General features: G+C 38.2%; 1 protein-coding gene across 2 annotated transcripts in view; it reads right to left on the reverse strand.

Annotated features, from left to right (window-relative positions):
- The window catches only part of CADPS2 (calcium dependent secretion activator 2), a 323,412-nt gene that overhangs the window by 173,864 nt on the left and 130,951 nt on the right, over positions 1-18,597 (reverse strand). For both annotated transcript variants that reach the window (XM_055712157.1, XM_055712158.1), the window contains exons 4-6: positions 14,982-15,062; positions 12,605-12,841; positions 8,374-8,495 (exon numbers count right to left, since the gene is read on the reverse strand). In XM_055712157.1, the coding sequence (XP_055568132.1) occupies positions 8,374-8,495; positions 12,605-12,841; positions 14,982-15,062 (440 nt within the window). The remainder of the gene's footprint in view (positions 1-8,373; positions 8,496-12,604; positions 12,842-14,981; positions 15,063-18,597) is intronic.

Below are 18,597 nucleotides of genomic sequence, written 5' to 3' on the forward strand. Positions count from 1 at the left end.
ACTGGCTTTGGATCAACACCACACTGTTCGTATCCAAATGCATTCCAGTTTGAAGCTGGATCACACATTGATAGATGCTTTAGTGCTATGTTAGAAAAAAGCTTCTATCTGTCTGCAAAATATTAAGTCACATTTGCTGTGGATCAGGTGGGAATGAGAATGCAAACAGATCTATCATGCACATTTAGCAGCATGTAAAGAGTCTTTTCCAAGCCCTGATTGTTATACTGAAATGGGTAACGGTGGGACAAGCATCTTCAAGCCCTAGTTTCCGAAATGCACTATGAAATAAAACTGGTATCAGTCTTGCAAGAGACATGTAATGTCATTATACATTTCAAAAGAAGACAGTCACCCCACAGCAGCTATCCTTTCCAGCAGTGACACTGGACAAGGAGGGTTAACATCCTGACTCTGAACAGGGAACCTATAAATCATAAAGCCCTCATCCCACCGGCTTTCTGCCGGGAGTCTAAGTGCTGCAGCACAAGGCGGTGCACCAAAGCCGCAGACTTCAGAGGTGCAAACATCACAACACAGCAGATATCCTGGTTGCTTTCAGTCAATTATTAGCATGCTGAGCACAAAGGAGCAAGGAGAACAACCAGGATTTAGCCAGAACAATCAAAAAGATTAAGGTGAAGAAAATTAAAAAAAGATATGCCCTGGTGGCAGAAGGATTATGTTTATTGCTAGCTATGCAAATAGAGTAGAGATTACAACCAACTTTAATTATCTCCTTCCTCCTCTAATCCCAGTTTCTTCCATGCCACACTTGTCTTGATCTGACAAATGAATATTCCTTTCTAATAGCAGTGGTTCTCACAAGTCCTTAAGGTAAATAGACTTAAGAGATAATATTCTGGGAGTTAATCATAGGATCACCGAAAAATTTAGGCTGGAAGGAATCTCTAGAGGTCATCTAGTTCAGACCCTGCTCAGAGCAAGGCCAGTTAAAGTCAGGTTGCTCATGTTATTCCTCAGTTGAGTTTCAAATTTCTTTCAATATTAAAAGCCTGTATGTAATTCCTATTTCTCTGCAATAAGACAGGTGAAAAATCTCTTAGACAATATAAAACAATAACCAATGACAGAACATAGCATAGAAACTTACTCATTTTAGAATTCCTGTCTCTTTTTCTTGTGGATATCATATTGCTCATTATATTTGAGCTGATTAGGTGTTATTTCCTTTTTTTAAAGAAGCAAGCAATTGATCAGGCACCAAGAATAACTGAATAAAACTGTCATGTAAATTTTCAGCTGAATTCATGTTCCTTTTGTGAAACTCTTCCATCATTAATCCAGAACACAGGCTGGGAAAAATGTGTATTTTTTTTCATTTCCATCTTTTCCTTTGCAGAGCCAAGAAAACCTCAGATAATTTCCTACTGGCAACTTCTTTTTACCTTTTCACAGCTAGATACTAGCCTGACATATTTGCTCATAGCATGCAATTTGTTGAAAGGTAATTTCTTCTACCCTGTTTTGTGAATTGCTCCAATCATGACAATCCAAGAAAGAAAGACTTACTGACATATAGCAAGATGAAAGCCATAATGGGATTTATCCTTTAAATTTTATCCCTGGCATCCCCACCATCTTACAGTTCCCTGTTGTGCTGTTTGCTCTCCATGGGACCTGGGATGAAGTTACCATAGTGGTGTACTAGATAGTTGTGGTTTAACCCTGGCCAGTAATTAAGTACCACGCAGCTGCTCATTACTCCCCCCTCACCCAGAGGGATGGGGAGGAGAATTAGAAAGGAATGAAAAACTCAGGGGCTGAGAGGAGAACAATTTAATAATTGAAAAAAAAAATAAAAATGAAAGAACGGTAATAATAATAACAGTTGTAATGGAAAGGAGAGAGGGGGAAGAGGAATGAAATCCGAAGGGAAGGGAGAAAAGAAAACAAGTGATGCACAGCACAACTGCTCAGCACCCGCTGACCCATGCCCAGCCAGTGCCCCAGCAGCAACTGGCCCGCCCTGGCCAGCCTCCCAGTTTATACACCGAGCGTGATGTCCCAAGGTATGGAATATCCTTTGGCCAGTTTGGGTCACCTGTCCTGGCTGTGTCCCCTTCCAATGTCCCATGCCCCTCCAGCCCTCTCACTGGCAGGGCCTGAGAAACTAAAAATGCCTTGACTTAGTATAAACACCACCCAGCAACAACCAAAACCACCAGTGTGCCATCAACACTGTTCTCACACCAAAGCCAAACTACAGCATTGCACCGGCTACTAATAAGAAAATTAATTCCGTCCCAGTTGAAACCAGGACAGATATAAAGATGAATCTTAGAGCAAATGAGAATAAACATTATGCAACTCAATCAAACCTAGTTTATGGAAGCAGACACACTTTGTTTCCTGACACGATCATTACCCCACTGGCTTCTGTAAAATTCTGAAATACTTATTAAAGGAACATGCTCAGCTTCAGCAACTTTTCAGCATTGGCCATATCAACATAATTATGTCTCTCAGCCTTAGCCTTTGAAATGATCTTACTAATAATACACGGAGGTTCTCTAACATACAACCTCACTTTTGTAAATGTTGCATAAAATGTATTTATGTTTTAAGCCCAAAAGTCCAGATGCCAAAAATAGGCTGAACGATTCTACTTTGTTATCCTCTGTAAGACCAATGCTGGATTTCACTGCGCTTATCTGCAAGTAATACACTTCCAGAGGTAACAGTAAAAAGAACAGGCAAAATCCATCAAGTAAAAGACTCCATTCAAGAAGCTAAATCCTGAGAAGAATTTATCCTCAGAAGATAGAGTAGGAAGCATACGAACAACAAGCTGAGCATGGTTAGATCTGGCACTATGAAACTGCAATCTCATTATCCCTTTGTAATAATCCCATGTGCAAATATACTCATTTCAACAAAAAAGCACCCAGACAAACAACGGAAAAAAATCCCACACCCTAAGGAGAGCTGGTCTGCTTGCCAGCAACAGACTAGTTTGATTACTGCCTATCTGATTAGCAAACACTTGTGTTTCTGTCCCTCGTTTCTCCCTGTGTTTAGTCTCCAGTTTTATACTTGAAGCAATGAGAGGCAGGGACTACTTTGTCATTCTACTTTGCCTCCTGTGCAACAGGATTTCCTACATATGCAAATGATATAAGGAATGATTGCTGAAAACTAACAGTATAATTAATGGACTACTGACCAAAATTAATCTCATTTCTGCAGGTGCATCTGACAGAGCAGTAGCGAGTGGGGGAAAAAAAAAAAAAAAGAGTAAGTGTGCCTCCTCTTTCCTTAAATACTGTACATCTGTGTTGTGCAACCACATGTTAGGGGACAGCTGTAGGTATGATCATCTGTTTTCCTTAATACAAAATAAAAATTAGAAAGTTGCAAGGGCCATGCTGAAGAAATAAAAGTAGGTGATGCTTGGAACATGATTGTCACAGGTTATAAATGTTGTCTATCCTTTTCCTCCTTAGAAATGTCACGTTAGGCCATATCCTCAAAAACATTCTATTAAAAAAGCATTACTTTTTTCATGGGCAACCATGTCATTTAAGGAAGGTCTACATTTTAGATGTTAAGCCTTTTTTCTAAAACTGTTCTATAAAAAGTTTGCTAAGTAATCTTTATCTATCCACAAGAACTCATACTTCAAATACTTGGAATACTGGAAACAACAAAGGTAGAATATTGCATAAAAATAATGCAATCAGCATTTACTTTATTTGTGCAATCTTGACCAAGGTTCCCTGCCTCCTCTGGTCAGATATTTAATCATGCATTCTTCACATACTTCTAATATATAATAGCCCTTTTTGTAAGGTTATGCAATCACTGGCAGCAAAATAGGATCATTTTATTTGTCTTGTTTACATAAAGAATATCCCAGCTCCATTAAAATTTTCTCATTATGCAAGATATGATCTTTTTCTATTGCATAAGTATCTGACAACATAATGTCACTTGCAGTGATAAAAGATAGCATAGTCCCGTCGTTTATCTTTAGGCATGATTATACATACCCGAAAGATGACACCTCCAAGAAACCACATTATTTTAATAGTCAGAATGAATAAAAATCAATGGTAATAAAACATGTGGACACCAATCTCCACAAGACTAAAAACTAAGCCACATCAGTAATGTCTGAAAAATGAAATTAGCACTGGACTTTGCAAGATGACCCCTGTGGTGTCACAGCAACAAAGTTACGCAAAGCTTCACACAGCTGAAGGGGTCCTCTGAAGGCTGTGCTTACTGATCATTGGCAGAAAAGGTCACAGGCTTTGTTGGAGGGATTTTCAGCAGGGCGAAAAGGCAGGAAACAGTTGGAAGGAATGAAGAAATATTTCACAGGCAGTAATAAAAATTTTATAGGGATGCAAGCAAAGCTGTATAACTGATCTGTTTGTAAAATTGTCCAAGACTTCAGCTCAGTCAAACTATATTGCTCTGTAGCATTTGCACGTTAGAATGACCATTAGCTACTTAGGAACATATATATAAACAGTGCTTTATTTGGCTTGTCAAAGAAGAAAATGAAGCACTTCAGTGTAAACTCACAAAATTATTATTCAAAGAACGAGAAAGCAGACAGGGGTTAAAAGCAGTAAGAAACTAGAAAATATTCCTTACTGATAAAAAGCGTGCTCTCTTCTCTGGGACTCTAATTAGGTCTCTCCCCTTTAAGAAAAAATATTGTTTCTAATTTCCTTACTACTCTTACAGTAGCGTTCAGGGATTCAGAGCAATACTTAAATACATATCCATAAAAATAACTGAGAAAATATTCAACATTTTGGAATAGCGGATAAACTCTGAATTAAGGCTCCACTTGACTCATGCTGCCATTAATCTCCACTCTAAGGTCACACTGCTTGCACTCCATTCTGAAGCATTCGCCCAAGTATCTTGTTTCCTCCCTTTCACTGTCAAAGCTTTTGAAACTTCTGAGTAGCAGCATTGCACTGCACACAGTGATGTTTCACAGATGCAAAAAATAGGCATAAATAATTCTTTATACTGCTCCTTCTCACAAATGCAGCTACCAGTTCAAAACGATAAACCAACTACAGAAAATGTGTGTGACAAGCGCATGATTTGGAGCTCTTGCCAGCAGTCTCCCACAGCAGGCTGGTGGTAATCATTCACTTTTCATCACTGTCTCATTCTACGCTTAGTATGAGAGCTTTGCTACACTTTTCTAGCTGCATGTCCTATATAAAACCTGAAGTTATGTTCTCATTTATCTGGGATTGTCAGTGCAAATATGTTACTGCTAGTGATTTGAAGAGTTGGACTGAACTACAGTACTTGATTCTTTTTTCTTTTTTTTGCAATGAGTTTTGTGTTTTCTCCTCCAGCTTCACTGATTATTTTCCTTCATATCAGAATGACAGTACTGAAGATTATTCCAGTAAGGAGCCAGTTCCAGCAGCAGGCAAAGTAGTCAGTAGCCTAGGGCAGCCAACCGCTTTCTTCTCCTGTATCACACAAGAGGTGGACCGGCTGTGCTTGCCCAGCTGGTCATTGGTCTCTACTTAGATGACTTTGCCCATTGCTGCCAAAGGATGGAGGGGGAAAGGAGGCATCTCTCTTCACCAACAGGAGCAGAAAGTCACTTCTGTTTCCACCTCTTCCCATATCTCCTCTTTGCAGGAGAACATCCAACCCTTCACCCAGTGACTGACCCTCCCTCCCCATCATCCCAGCAGGTCCTTATCAGAGAACAGTGATTGATGAGTGCTGGAAGAAGCAGGGGGGGCAAGAGGAGATGGATGACTACGTGGGGCAAGGGGTATGTTGGTCATGAAAGTAAGAAAGATCTCAGAGGGACTGGACACAGGCTGGGATGAAGAAAGAGAGACACCTTAAGCCTTCTGACTCCTCCCCGCCTGTAACTAATTCCTAGGCTCTCTTCCACCAGTCTAGTTTTCTAATTAAACCCTGCCAAGCCCTCTTAGGTCCTTCTGCCACCAATCAAAACAAAGCAATATTGCTACTGTCAAGAAAACCTGATTTGGCCCTAAGAGAAAAATTGAACTGTGGAGTAAAGTATCTCCCATTCCATAGGCAGCTTCCTCCATCTTCTTTACTGTTTGCCCATAATTTGCCAATTTCATGCTTGTCTAATTTAATATCCTCCTTCATTGCCTCAAACTGCATCTCTGTATATGCTCACAAACGACAGGTCCCTATATGCTCATAATCATGCTCTATGCCAGTGTCTCATACTTACTCTTACCAGAAATGGAAAGCAGTACAACTCAGAAGAGCACAAGAACCAGACAGATTTTAGACCTCCATCAGCTGCGCCCTTTCAAGGGACACTGTTTTGCAGGACAGCAGGTAAACCGCACCAGTAACTCCCATTCCTGTCCTTGTAGTGTATGGTTCAGGGCATCTCTCAATGATCCACTTCCTAAAGATGCATACTTTTTTTCCATACAAATCTATATAAATCTGTTTCATACAACATACACGGAATAGCCCGTAACCTGTCTTTCTCCCATATTCAATCAACTCCTACCTATGGAGCCTGAAACCCACTACATTGTTTACAAGATCAAAGCAGGTCCTAACATCAGCCCTTTTCCTAGAAACACTCCAGTTGTTCTCATATTGACTCCGTCTATTCTGAAACTTCCTTTTCACAAAGTTTCTACTTTGTCAGGTAGGAAAATCAACTAATCTGTTATTATCAGATGTATGCACACAATGTATACCTTCTGACTGGTTTTACGACCCTTACCTTAACTTGCAGCCCTCAGTATGTAATAAGTAAACCATGAACTGACCATGACCCATCCCTACCATGTTTTGTTCACCATATCTGGAAGTACTAGAAAGAAACAAAACCCTTAACATCTACAGACTGAATTCTGGAAAGAGAATAACTGTGCCCGAAACTCAAGAATTGGTGTATTCTATGTGATTCAGGGAGATCTGAAGACCCATACCAATGACATCAGAGGTTAACTGAGTCTTTAAAACACAAGCTAGCAGGTTCAAGGGTGAGGAAAAAGAGAGACACACCATCAGAAGAAACAGGAACCTTGACTGTGACAGCAGGCAAAGGTTGTAGGCACTCATTGCAGGGCACAGCCCGAGAGCAACCCTGAGCATGAAGACAAAGCACAGCTTGGAGATGCGCCCTCCATGAGAAAACCTTGTGAGTCTCATGGGACTCCAAGCCACCAGAGAATGCCCCGACAGGTCCACAAATGGGCAGGGGATGTTGCACACACACTTATGACCTTGCTTCAACGCACACATCTGTATGTCTTTTGCGCTGCTGTTGGTTTTAGAAGTTCCTTGCGTCCTACGTGTAAATGACAAGACTGAGCATTCCTGTGTCCCAGAGAAGGAACACAGCCAGGGACTGCGGCAAGTGAATTCGACGTCTTGTCCCACATATTCAGGTTTCTGCAAAGCTGTTTGAATATGTTACTGGAGCAGGCTGCTGGCTTACTTGCCAATGAAATTTGCTGCAACTAGGAGAAAGTCTACCAAATTAGATCTCCTCCTCCTCCTCCCAACCCCAGAAGGGACAGATAAAAACTCTGTGCTTATAATTTTGCCTAACAGAAATCTGTATTTGTGGTCTGAATGGAATACAAACTACATTCCCAACTCTGTCAAAGATGTTTTCTCAGAGACTGTAGCAACTGCAATTTTTAAATTGTCTTTCCCAAGGCACACTATGGTGCTAGTGAAACCCCAGCGCGCTGTCTGTAAAGTTATCTACAAAAGATTCCAAATGATATTTTAACAGAGAGAAAAGTATGTGAATTCAGCGTGTAGGTCAAACAAATCAACCAAAAACCCCACACTTAATTTTCTTCTTCTCTGTCACTCTGACTAGTTCAACTACAGACGACATGAGTTATTCCCTCCAAGTCAGTTTGCAGACTGCCTCTCTCAAAAATTAATTGAAAGAAGTGGATCCTATAATTTAAAATGAAATAGGCTCAGCAGGTGAGTAAGCTTTTTCAAGATTGATTACTGAGTATTGATTTTCCACCAATTGGACAAGTTACACTCCACAAGGCCACCTGCACATTAACCTAGAATACATAAAACCACCTCAGGCTAACATCCATCGAGAGGTTGGTATTTTCAGAGGATGCAGTCTCTAGCTCTTTTCCTCACACACACATTCAATGACATTCATTTGGACAGCACTCACACTTTGTCCTTTACTTCACCATAAATAGCTATTATTTGTATTTTCATTTTCCAGAAACAATTTAAGATAACTACCCAGGACAAATCTTCATATAACCTAGCGCTAACTTAATTGTAAAAACTGTAAAGATAGGTAGGTTCTCCCATGATATGAAGGAAAGAGATGCTGGATACAGCATTAACAGAGTGACTTACTGTGGCCTGGAAGCTTCTGCTTGGTCCGTCTGAAGCTTCTCGCCCCCTTCCACTTCCATGGTGCAGTAGACTATTCGATTGGGAGCGACTGACTTTAAACCTTGTACCTCCATTATAACGATCTAATGAAAAGAAAGCAAATAGTTTATCCTTCAGAAAACATTACGTAGCACAGCTATTGCAGTACTAAGCTTCACACAGGTAAAAAAACAATGTAATAAATAATACCCCCAAACCCCACTCACTCAAATCTTCACAGCTGGTGAAGAGTTTTAATTTTGCTTTCTTTTTCCACTTTCAACAACATATAGTAGCAATTGAAATTTTTGCTGTTTCTACTTGGACAACAACCAACACCTCACTCCAATCATAATTTAAATGCTAGTAGTTGAATTTGAGACTAATGTCTAAATATAATTCTAAATCTTAGTACATGAGGAAATGTATCTTTTAAACTATCATGTAAATATGTATTTATAGAATGAATAGGTTACCAAGTTGGATGTAAACAAGACGAGTAAGTACACTGATCACATCTTGAGAGGTTAATCATGGTGCTGTGACACTGGACGTTGCAACCCCTGAATCTCAGAAGCGATTTGGTGGTGTGATGAGCATGAGGCAGGTCAGAGCATCGCTATCAGCTGCTGTATTTTTTTTCCCCCACTACCTACCTCTTTTCCTTCTCCTGGCTCAGTACTCGCAGTCAGGTTCAGCATGCATATGGGGGGAAGAGAAAGGGAAAAAGCCACCTCTACCATCTGCACCCTGAGAAACATCCTTACCAGGGAAATTCTGAGCTTGGCAGATCCCGTATTTTTTCCTCTAAACTATTCAGTTATAGCTCATACGAGCCAAATGCAGCCCTACTTCAAATGCTCTCTGCCTTTTATAAGTCTTACAGTTTGTCACAGTGTGAAATTATTGGAATTTTTACACTTCAGATGTTTCTAATTCAGAGAAGATTTGAGAAGAAAGTCAGGTTTCCCTGCTTGCTTTGGAAAAGCTGCTTTTCTTTCCAGACCCATTTGGGCCTATGAGAAGAAACTGGGAAAAACACAGTTTGTTTAAATAGCAGAGAAGCTGTCCTCAGCTAAACTACACATGAAAACCAGTATTTGTTTGTTTTAAAGGTGACAAAAGTAATGACTACTTTTATTCTTATTAGAGGCAATTGGTTTCTTAAGTCAGCAAGGAACTACTAAAATATTTCACTAATAAACTTTTTGCATATTTGCCTGTTTGTTTCAATTCAAGTACGTTAAGCCAGACTTTACCCCTAGTTATAAAATCCTTTGTACTTTAAAACTCCCAGAATCTTAGTAATAGTTAGATATCTTGTAAAATTGCTAGTTTGGTAATATTACAGTGAGATGACAGTCATTGATAGTTTAAAACATTTTAACATTACTCATAAATTATCAACACTGCCTATTGTGCTTTATAAATAACAACAGCGGTTCAGGGAGGATGACATAATCATCTGTTTCCCCCATCTTTTGTGGTCCAGGAATTCAAGCAGTTATTATAATGATCAATGATCACTGAGAGACTGCATTAGAGATCCTTCCAGCTAATACTGCCTATCCAGTCTTCCCACATGTGAAACCTATGTCCTTGTTGAATGCAGCCTTCATGTTTATTCATTCTCATGTTACTTCTTTTCCTTGAGTTTCCAATTTTATTGCACAAATTTATTTATTCGTCTTTGGTAGCAAGTCTGGATTCCACCAATGGAAAAAAGTTGCATTTAGTGGGGAAGGAAACTGCCACTAGCTGACTTACTAGCTCATTAGCTGATAAACAGCTTCCTAAATATTGCTCGTCTATTTCTGAAGCTGTCCAACAGCTGAACATCATAAGTGATTAAGACTCTCCTACTCCTTTGATATTTTATTTATTTATTTTAGAAATTTCTGCAACAGGCTACGGTAGAGGAAACATCTAACTTGCAAAACCAGTCACTGTTGCTTGCAGTAATGTGCAAGGGGGTCTCTGACCTTAGCCAGCAAGGTCCATTCCCTCCAGTACATTGTAAATGTTACTAACAACTTTTCCTGTTCTGTCTTAATAACATGCAGTGCCAGCACAAACTCCAGCCACATTCCCCCCTACCAAGAAATTACGATTGAGTTCTTATACTCTGTCCTAACGTTTAGACATATTGTAGATGTCAGGTGCCTGTGCAGCGACCCTCAGCTGGGATTTTGCTGGTTACTCTACAACTTAGTTAAGCCACACCACACAAGACATGACCTGGATATGTCACATGTTCAAGAAATACGGAATTGTGCACACATGACCGCACATTTTCCAAAAATCAAGTATTCTATCTCCAAGGAAATGCAATCAGCTTTTATTATTTCACATCTGCACAGAAAGAAAGCAGGTCGTCCACGTTTCAGTCTAAATGAGTTATCAGTTCAGCTGTTTCCTTTTGCACTTGTGTCCTCTGAGATTTAGCTTCCCAAGAGTAAGATAGGCACATACTTGTCCAGCAAGAAACTCAACTTATGTGGGTAATGTCATGTTTAAAATGAAAATTTGCCCTAGTAAAAACTGCTACATGTAGAGTAACACTTTAATTCTGTGCTTTGCAAAGGATGAACGCTACGTTACCAACCTTGCAGAACATTTTATGTTTTCTTCATCAGTGATGGGCGGGGCAGGGGTGGAAAAAAAAGCACAGTTCACCAAATCATATAGTCTACATTTCTGGTATGAGAGGGGAAGGGCTGTAAACAAAGCAAAATTTTTCAAATCCACTGCAAATTGTATCTCTGTCATTTTTAATTTCATCATTGTTTCCATCTTAATCTGTTTTTCCCCCAAATATCACATGACATTTAGTACACACTTAGTATTTCTCTCTAGAGGCACAGCGAAAGCTTTTCTTCTTACATCCCTCACCAAGCAAACTTTCTTGAAGACAGAAAACATTATCAACAAAAAATTTTTAGGTACTTTTTGGGTGCTTCACAACTGCTTTTTGGTATTGCTGTTTATGGGCCATTCCAGGGCTGGTATACCACTTGAGGCAGACACAGCACGTGTGATGGAGACATACAGGATTCAGCACAAGAGTTATAAAAATATCATTTCCTACACTTCAGTACTAAGGCCTGCACTCCAGCTTTACACGCTTGATGAACTCATACTTTTTGGCGTATAGAATGAGGGATCTTCCTATGAAATCTGATGTTGGGCTTTCACATTATTAGCTCATATAATAAAATTGCATACAGTGGTATAAGTAATTTCTCTGTTATACAAAGGATTTAAACTTTTTCATCTGTCCATTTTTGACATTTTTTTAAATTCTATGTGTATATTGATGACATGGGAGACAAAAATTGATCTGAATTTTCAACATTACATGAAAAAAGCAGATGCCTGTCTCCCTTAAGAAAAAGCATTGTTTAAAAGACAAAGCTTTTTAAAGTCATTTAACAGTTGAAATATTTATTCTGTAACATTAGCTGTTGTCTTAAATAAACTAAAGCCATTTCAAGTGCACAGCACAAGCGTGGCACCTTCTGATCAACAAATACACAATACACACTCTGGAAATGTTTTGATTCTATTACTGAAAGAGACATCAGCATTCCCTGATACAAACATTTTCGGAACTGGACCTGAGCTATGATGCTGTCATCAGCTATGTTTAAGTAACTAGCACTGTTTGTGGTTTCCTCTTGAGGTCAGTTGAGCTCTATATGGTTTAAGACTCCATACCTATACACCAGACTTCCTGCATAATCTCAGTGAACATGAGCTAGTTTCTTGAGGAAAATGCAGAAATTTAAAAACTCTTGCTACGACCACCAGTAAATTTTTGGTTTTGTTTTGTTCTTCTCTAAATGTTTTCAGTGAGAAAACACAACTTGTTTGTAAAATTCTATTAATGAGTTCCTGATAACAACAGTGTTTCATTATTACGTTCAAAAATACACTTGGGCATTTAATGTACTGGTATTCATTTAAAGTTACATTTGTGTGGGAGATTCAACTGGCCACATTGCTGTGTGGGTCCAAATGCAACTACCAGTGCAAGAGGAAAATGCATCATATAGCTGTATTCTAACACCTAATTACCAAAGGAACAAAGAATAATTTACTTCTTTAACATAAATTTTCAAATGATAAAGGAAGGACTAATAACAAGTAAGTATCAAGACATAGATGTTCTAGTAATTCAAACTGTTAGGTTTTCTGTGAAATATCTGATTACCTCTAATGTGAAGGAGAGGACCACATCAGACTTCGACAGCTGAACCTCATTTTCATCTCCTATGTCCAAGAATGCAGAATTCTGTGATCGCTTTAACTTCTGCAGTTTAAATTCCGGCCCACCTTTAGACACTGGAAGGCTTTCCAGATTTGCCATCAGCAAATTCACTGAAGACCGCAACTCTTCTATGTACATGCTCTCCATTTCTCTTGTTACAAATTTTGGGAATTTTCTTTCCTTGGAAGATATATTTTAAAAGTCAGGGAGAAAAAAAAAATTATCATCCCACATAATACATCGTGTTAATTTAATAATTTGCTCTCAGTTAAGAGATATTGAATAAAAAGAAAAGTCTTAATTCCACTGTCTCTTTTTATATCTTCAAAAGAGTAATGGGAAGGCATTTGTAAAAACGGAACCTCCTGCCCCCTAGAATCACTTAACTGTAAACCCAGGTTGTATATGTACATATAACATATTTCTAATACACGTGTTTTAAGTGTATCAATTGATAATATACCTTTGATGTTACCTTCAAATGTTTCATAAAATGACGAAACAAACTATACACTAACAAATTTGTTACTTCAATCATTTCCCATGCTTCCAATAGGAAGTCAATCATATCCATGCTTCTAACACAAAGCTGTTAAACTACAACCATGACATGACATTCCTATCATTGTTTACTTCCATTTTTAATAATAGGCTATTCATTTTGAAAGTAACACTGAATTATTACACATGGGATTATTTTAAACATTTCTGTTAGAACTTAAAAATAACTTTTTTTCTCTGTTGGAGTTTGATAATATTTTTTAATTACTGTCTTTATAACAAAGAGGGAACATGTAAACATACATAATGCATATATATGAACATGTACAGAGCCACTTTTATGCAGTTTCTCCCACTATTGAATACTGAGTACCCTATTCTTTACCCACAAAGATACTAGAAAACATAATCTAGGATCTAAAAGGTTTTTGAGGAGCTTGGTTTTGATCTCCAAGAATAAAGTTCATATTTTGTAGCATTTGATTGCTTGACTTAAACGACCTTAATCATTCTCACAGACCCTAGAATTAGGACTAGCTGTCAAAGTCCACCACAAACCCCCCTGCATCTTAAGTAGTTTAAAAGAGATATATGAAAACTCTGATTTGTGACTTGGATGTACCATGCAGGACATGGAGTTCCTTATTCTGTGCAAAACTGTGCAGTTGACACTGTGGCAACCACGAAAATTTTCAAGTAAAGGTTTGCGTAAAAAAATGGATAAATAAATTTTTCTTTAAAGAATCTATAGCTGGGCAGTGTATGTACATCAGAGACAGAATGAACAAGATTTATATGGTTTAAATAGTGCTCATAATTTTCACTTTATTTAAAATTAATTTGAAACTATTATGGACAGCATTTTACTTTTGAGGAAGATTACACCTCCAGGTTGTTATTTATGAACTTCATAGTCCTAAATGATAATTTTTTACTTGTAAAGAAACGAGCGAATCTTAACTGCTTTACAATTGACATTATATTAATATACTACAATTTTTTTCTGCACACAGAGCATAACATACATCCTTCCAATATTTTGTAACTTTTGGAGCTAAAAGCAAGAGGACAATAGAGCAAACACAGGGTTATTGGAAAAATTTGATTGTAAGCCCAGGCTTCACAGAAGACTGAAGAGACTTGAGATTGCCCTTTTGCGACAAAGGAGTCTTTCCCCAAAATTTAGTAAGATATGGCCAGGGACAATGCCAACACCACCTGTGACGTTTAATATAGAAGGGCATAATCCTGTCCACTCAAATAAAATGCAAGTTGTAGGAGAGAAAAAAATGTACAAAAAAAAATTTTAATTTACCCAATCATCACTACTCTGACCTACAAGATTCACTCATAGTTTGTTACTTGCAATACTAATATAACCATTATGAACTTAATCTGTAAAAGTAAAATATGTTATATATACTTGAAAAGTATATCATGTATAACCTGTAGTAAGACATAAACATTATGGTTATACCCTAAGCAAAGCAGAAAGCACTTGTGAATATAAAAGATGACATTTTAGTTCCAAAATACATAAACCCAAATGTGAAAATAACATACCCTTTACTTCACCACTGTTCTTGCTGATGAAGGAAACATAGGATCACACAGCATATGATTTTCCAAAACCAAGTTATGCTTTCTCCCTACCCCTGTCGATACAGATACTCAGAGCAGAAAGAAATGCATCTGCCTGACTGTGTTGAAATGATCTTCTGCTTAATTTTAAAAACAGAGACTGGAAACATGCACTAAGTATCATCCCACTCAATCTCATATAAAGATATGCTTTTGGTATGTGAAAGCAGACACTTACCCTTGCCATTTGTTCTGCCAATTGCAGTCGTCCATCTAGTTCACGTCTGATCTGGGCTGCTTGCTCATCTCCATTATCCAACTTGGATAGGGAACAAAAAGTTAACTGTGAGAAACGCGCATTATATTTTAACTTTATAGCAAGTAATGCAGTAAAAAACAGAGAGAAATTAATTTCACCCTTTTCATCTTAAAACCAGTGAAACACTAAGTAAATACATGGCTTTGAGTCTTACCAAGATGAAAAGAATGTTTGGGCCACCAGTTACCCATGGCAGTCAGGGTCCCTGAAGGGTAGCCAGCATTCCCTTGAATTTTTAATACTTACGCAGAACAGAAGTAGTATTATTTCCTTATGAAAATAGCAGCTGAAAACACTTTTTCATGAAGCAGAAAACTGGACTGACAGACTAGCTTAGAAAATGTTTGCAAGGAAATCTGCTTTTTGGTGCCATGAGTTCCTGTATAGGAGTATAGGAATACATAGGTATAGTGAAGGAAAGCTGTGGGGCTGTGCCTTCCAAGTGTGGTATTCTCTCATTTGCATAGCTCTTTTCCCCAAATATTGGCCAACTACTCACATCAAGGCATATCCAGTTTTTGAGCTTCCAGTATCTTCATACTTAGGGAACAGTGATGGCTAAGCATCTGACTTCCATCAGGGAGGTAAAGGGGAAGGATGCATCTCTTCACCTCAACAGAGCAGCCAGGTCTCAACAGAAAGGAGACTCCCCAACTCATTTTCCACCTGTTTACTTATTAAGGGAGCGGTGGGGAGTTTGCAGAAGCAGGGCTTCACCTCAGTGCCCTGACCTGCACAGCCAGTTAAGAGGAAGAAGATGGATGTTTCTGGAAGAGATCAAGCACAACCTGCCTTCTTACCTGGAAAAATGCCAAACAAGGACAGAGTCCCAGTGGAGGGCTCTCTCTGCCCCTAGGGCTAACCGCAGACACGATGCAACACGCTGATACAACTCCAGTGGATTTAGTATGCAGCTAAGGTTTAAGGATACCTGAATTACCTGAATTACTCTTCACTAAAAAAGCCTTAAATTGATTAGGGATGTAAACTGGCAAAAACTAGTTCTCTAATTAAATGAGATCTTCAGCTACAGAACGCACAATTAGTTTGGTAAATGATTCATTACATAAAACTAAGGTTTTTAAGTAAAACTGCTATTTAGTGCATCAGGCCAAATACATAAACCATCTTTTTTGCAATGCTCCTTAACTAAATTTGTTAAATCTTATTGAACCAAAGCATTTCTGAAAACTGGGCATTTTTTTCTTTCAAAATCCAACTTACAAAAGGAATAATTAAAAAGACACTATCCAGTGCTTACAGGTCAATTGCAGCATTATGCTTAATGCAAATCTGACCACATTTAGAAACAGGATGAAGAGTTTTCCACCACCAGTACGGAAGCAACAACAGAACATGTAATCTGTCACCTGTGCAATCTGGCGTCTCACAAGTTCCTTGCAGTAACTGATCCAGACTACCAGAAAGCAAGAGAACAGAAGCTGATGGTGTCCCCAAAGGAGGCTCAAGTTTAAGCTAGAGAGTAAAAGATGGGTCATGTTCCAGACTGGAAAAGTCCTCCCACCAAGCGTGTCTGTAAAACTGCTGCTAGTTTGACTGGGAGCATAAATGGGAACAGTGTTCTCAATGAAAGCAAGTATTTTAGGTTTTCAGAATACAACAACAGTATTTCAAGTAAGTTCCCAAATTTGTATTCTTTCATTTCTTAACAGAACAAGAGACTGCTTATTGAACTTGTGACCAAGAATATTTCTAATTTCTATTTTCCTCTGTATTACAACCACATAATTTTTGCAATTATTTTTGTTTAATCAGTACGAATGTCAGCCTAGCATGAAAAAGAATTTTGTTTTCCTTTTTGGGCTAAGAGAAGGTTGACGTTACTTTAGTAACATAACCCATGACAGGCAATTGCTGGAAAAATACATGCTTGTAAAATACGTGCTTGAAGGTAATTTTGATGACTGAATTTTGATTTCTGCAAAAAGGAAGGTGTGGGAGAGCTGAATGAAGGTAGGAACTTTTTCCTGTGTCAAGGCACAACTTAATTGACTGCCTCTATTATTAATTCATTTGAAGAGGCAAAAGCTTTTGTTTAAAGACTGATATTTAGTTATTTTTCCATTTCAAAAATGCACAAAATAATAATTCAATTACTGAAGGTGTAACCTGGTTTTGCAAATCTTAGCATTTTTTCCTTAAGTATGCATTACTTCCCATTATCTGATTGTAGTCAAGTGCTTAAAAATGTGCTAATTTCCCTACTTACTTATTTTTAAACTTCAGTCTTCTGCCTGAAAGACTTGTACATTTTAATGATTTTGTTGATGTATGTATGCAATGATGTTTTGTAAGGTATGAAAAGAAGCTGAAGAGGTGAAACACTGAAGAGTACTGCTTTACTTAGATAAAAGTGACAGAGTAAGAATGACTGCTAGGTCGTTCACAGCTGTCCTAATAAGAAGTTGTTGATGTTAGCATTTTTGCAGCATGCAAAATGGAGTGACAATGAGAAAAACAGTAACTTTGATACCACGTTCCATGCAAGGTCATTCTACTTGGTTTTATTCTACATTCAACAAAATGCAAGAAAAACAACTTTGCAACCAAAGCAGTCAGTGGTTATGAATGCCTAATCAATCATACTTTATATCTGAAGCGACAACAGTAAGACTACGTCGATTCTGAAAATACAGGTGGTATTTGGAATCTGTGAGTTCTGTCCACTTTTTTACATCGGGAAAACACTTGATACAACCCACCGTACAGGCGGGAAATGGTGACGAGGGTTAACGGCAAGTGTACCCTTTTCTTATTTGTGGATCAAACCCGTACCCAGGGTATCTGTGGAATACACAGTTATGACAACCACTGCACTAATTTTTAAACTGTTAAATAAAAACTAGAAAAGCATACGACACTATGCACAGAAATTAATATAAATGTAATGTTCCAGAATAACAACTCAGATTCTTCTCAGCATTGTAACTAAAATTTTGTTAAAACGAATCACTAATTGGTAATCACTTAGAATTCAAGCAAAAGGGTTTTGGTTTGTTTTTTTTTTTAAAGAATAACTTACATGGCACTTACATGGCATCACCTAGTACTTCCCACCCTTAAATATGAAGGCATGTTTTTTTTAAAAAAAGTTATAGCCTTAGAGATTATTTTAAAAGAGGGTACACATAAATTCCATTTAATAAAAACATTTCAGCTTTCTGCAATGGTAATAATTATACACCATAGCTATTTACTGACTGCACCGACACTACAGATGCTCCTCATGTCGCTTAAACCTGACATAACCAAATAATCAGTATTTTAGCAGCGGGGGACATCACTACAGAAGACTCTACAGACGCCAGAGGCCTGTTTTCAGTATAAAATACATTAGAAGTCCTGACCAAAGAAACTGATGTTTCCCCTGAATGCCATATACCTGGCCTCCAAAACCTGTAAAACCTCGGCAAAGACAGTGACTCCCCCTTTGAGGGCTAGTTAATTCAGCAGGAGAATTCCCCACTGAGCAAGAGTATGAATAAGACAGCTGTGTCACTTGTGCACTTTCTCT

Source organism: Falco cherrug, chromosome 5 (genome assembly GCF_023634085.1).
Source record: "Falco cherrug isolate bFalChe1 chromosome 5, bFalChe1.pri, whole genome shotgun sequence".
NCBI classification, from domain to species: Eukaryota; Metazoa; Chordata; class Aves; order Falconiformes; family Falconidae; genus Falco; species Falco cherrug.